General features: G+C 37.1%; 1 protein-coding gene across 1 annotated transcript; it reads left to right on the top strand.

Moving 5' to 3' along the window:
* Positions 1-664: 664 nt before the first annotated feature.
* Positions 665-1075, top strand: LOC120084036. Its single transcript, XM_039039938.1, has one exon. It carries the CDS (start codon positions 665-667, stop codon positions 1073-1075), a length of 411 nt encoding a protein of 136 aa, XP_038895866.1.
* Positions 1076-1423: the final 348 nt, after the last annotated feature.

Raw genomic sequence — 1423 nt, 5'->3', positions numbered from 1 at the left:
AAAGAACCTAAGAGTTGAGAAAGCTAGGTTAGAATCTAGACTTGAGAAAGCAAGATTAGATATGCATAAGCAAGAGATAGAGACTTAGAGATAAGTTCTGTTTGCCAACATGATGCGCCCTAGAGATAGGTTATGGTAGTATGCGGTCACCTTGTATATGTGTGTGTCAATGATCATCGCATAGACAATAATAGAGGCTTAGACATAGGTCCTATAGACATCATCGCATACATCGCTGCGTTCTAAAACTAGAAGCCATAGCATTTGCATTGAGAGATGACTTGCTGTTGTATATATGTAGCATGATCGTATAACATGAACGCATTCTTAAGAAGTGTTAGCTAAATCCCTTCTCAACCTGTTCCCCCGCATACTCATCGCATCTTTCGTATTATTAACTCTTTTCTCAACTCTGCTGCATAAACTTTATACTTCAAACAGCATATCAACCAACACATTGATTTATTTGTTATCGCAAAGTAATAAAAAATTAGTATACTGTTTCCTTAGTCCTTGTGTTCGACCCTGGGCTTATCAGGCAACTCAGTAGGATTTATACTTGGATCTTGCTGAGAAAACTTTCATACACAACGCATATTCCACCATCGCATTTTATACCATTATTTCATCGCATTAACAACAACGCATCAAGGCCTTATATGGAATGAGTTACAGGTCTCATGTATGTTGGGATGAGGTTGGTGAGAGGAAGTTTCTAGGACCTGAGCTAGTAAAGACCATGGATGAACACATGCAAATAGCTCAAAACAGGTGTAAAGATTTCAAGTTTGAAACTGGCGACAAAGTGTTATTAAAAGTGGCATATATGAAAGGTGTTTTGAGGTTTAGAAAAAAAAAAGGGAAGCTAAGTCCACGATTTATTGGGCCTTTCGAGGTCTTGGAGCAGATTGGCCTTATAGCTTATTGGTTGGCATTGTCACCATCTCCCTCTTCAGTTCACAATGTTTTTCATGTTTCGATGTTGAGGAAGTATGTGGCAGATCCATCCCATGTGTTAGACTTAAAACCAATACAGTTGAACGAGAACTTGAGTTGTGATGAGAAGCCTATTTAAATCCTCGCCAGGGAGGTGAAGACTTTACGCAACAGGGAGATAGCACTTGTAAAAGTTTTATGGTAGAATCACCAATTCAAGGAGGCTACATGGGAACGAGAGGATGAGACAAGAACCCAGTATACGGAGCTTTTTCAATAATAAACTTTCGAGGACGAAAGTTTCTTGAGGAGGGAAGAATATGACAACTCAAGTTTTTGTGTGTTTATATTAAGTTATTTTGTAATATTTGAGGATTATTTTAAAATTTCGGAGGTTAAATTGAATTATTGTAAGAAGATAATTCAACTTTAAATATTTCCTTAACGGAAGGATTTTGGAATTTAAAAAATTTTAGAGAAAATTTGG

Source organism: Benincasa hispida, chromosome 8 (genome assembly GCF_009727055.1).
Source record: "Benincasa hispida cultivar B227 chromosome 8, ASM972705v1, whole genome shotgun sequence".
Classification (NCBI taxonomy): Eukaryota; Viridiplantae; Streptophyta; class Magnoliopsida; order Cucurbitales; family Cucurbitaceae; genus Benincasa; species Benincasa hispida.
This window is presented reverse-complemented; position numbering and strand designations above follow the sequence as displayed.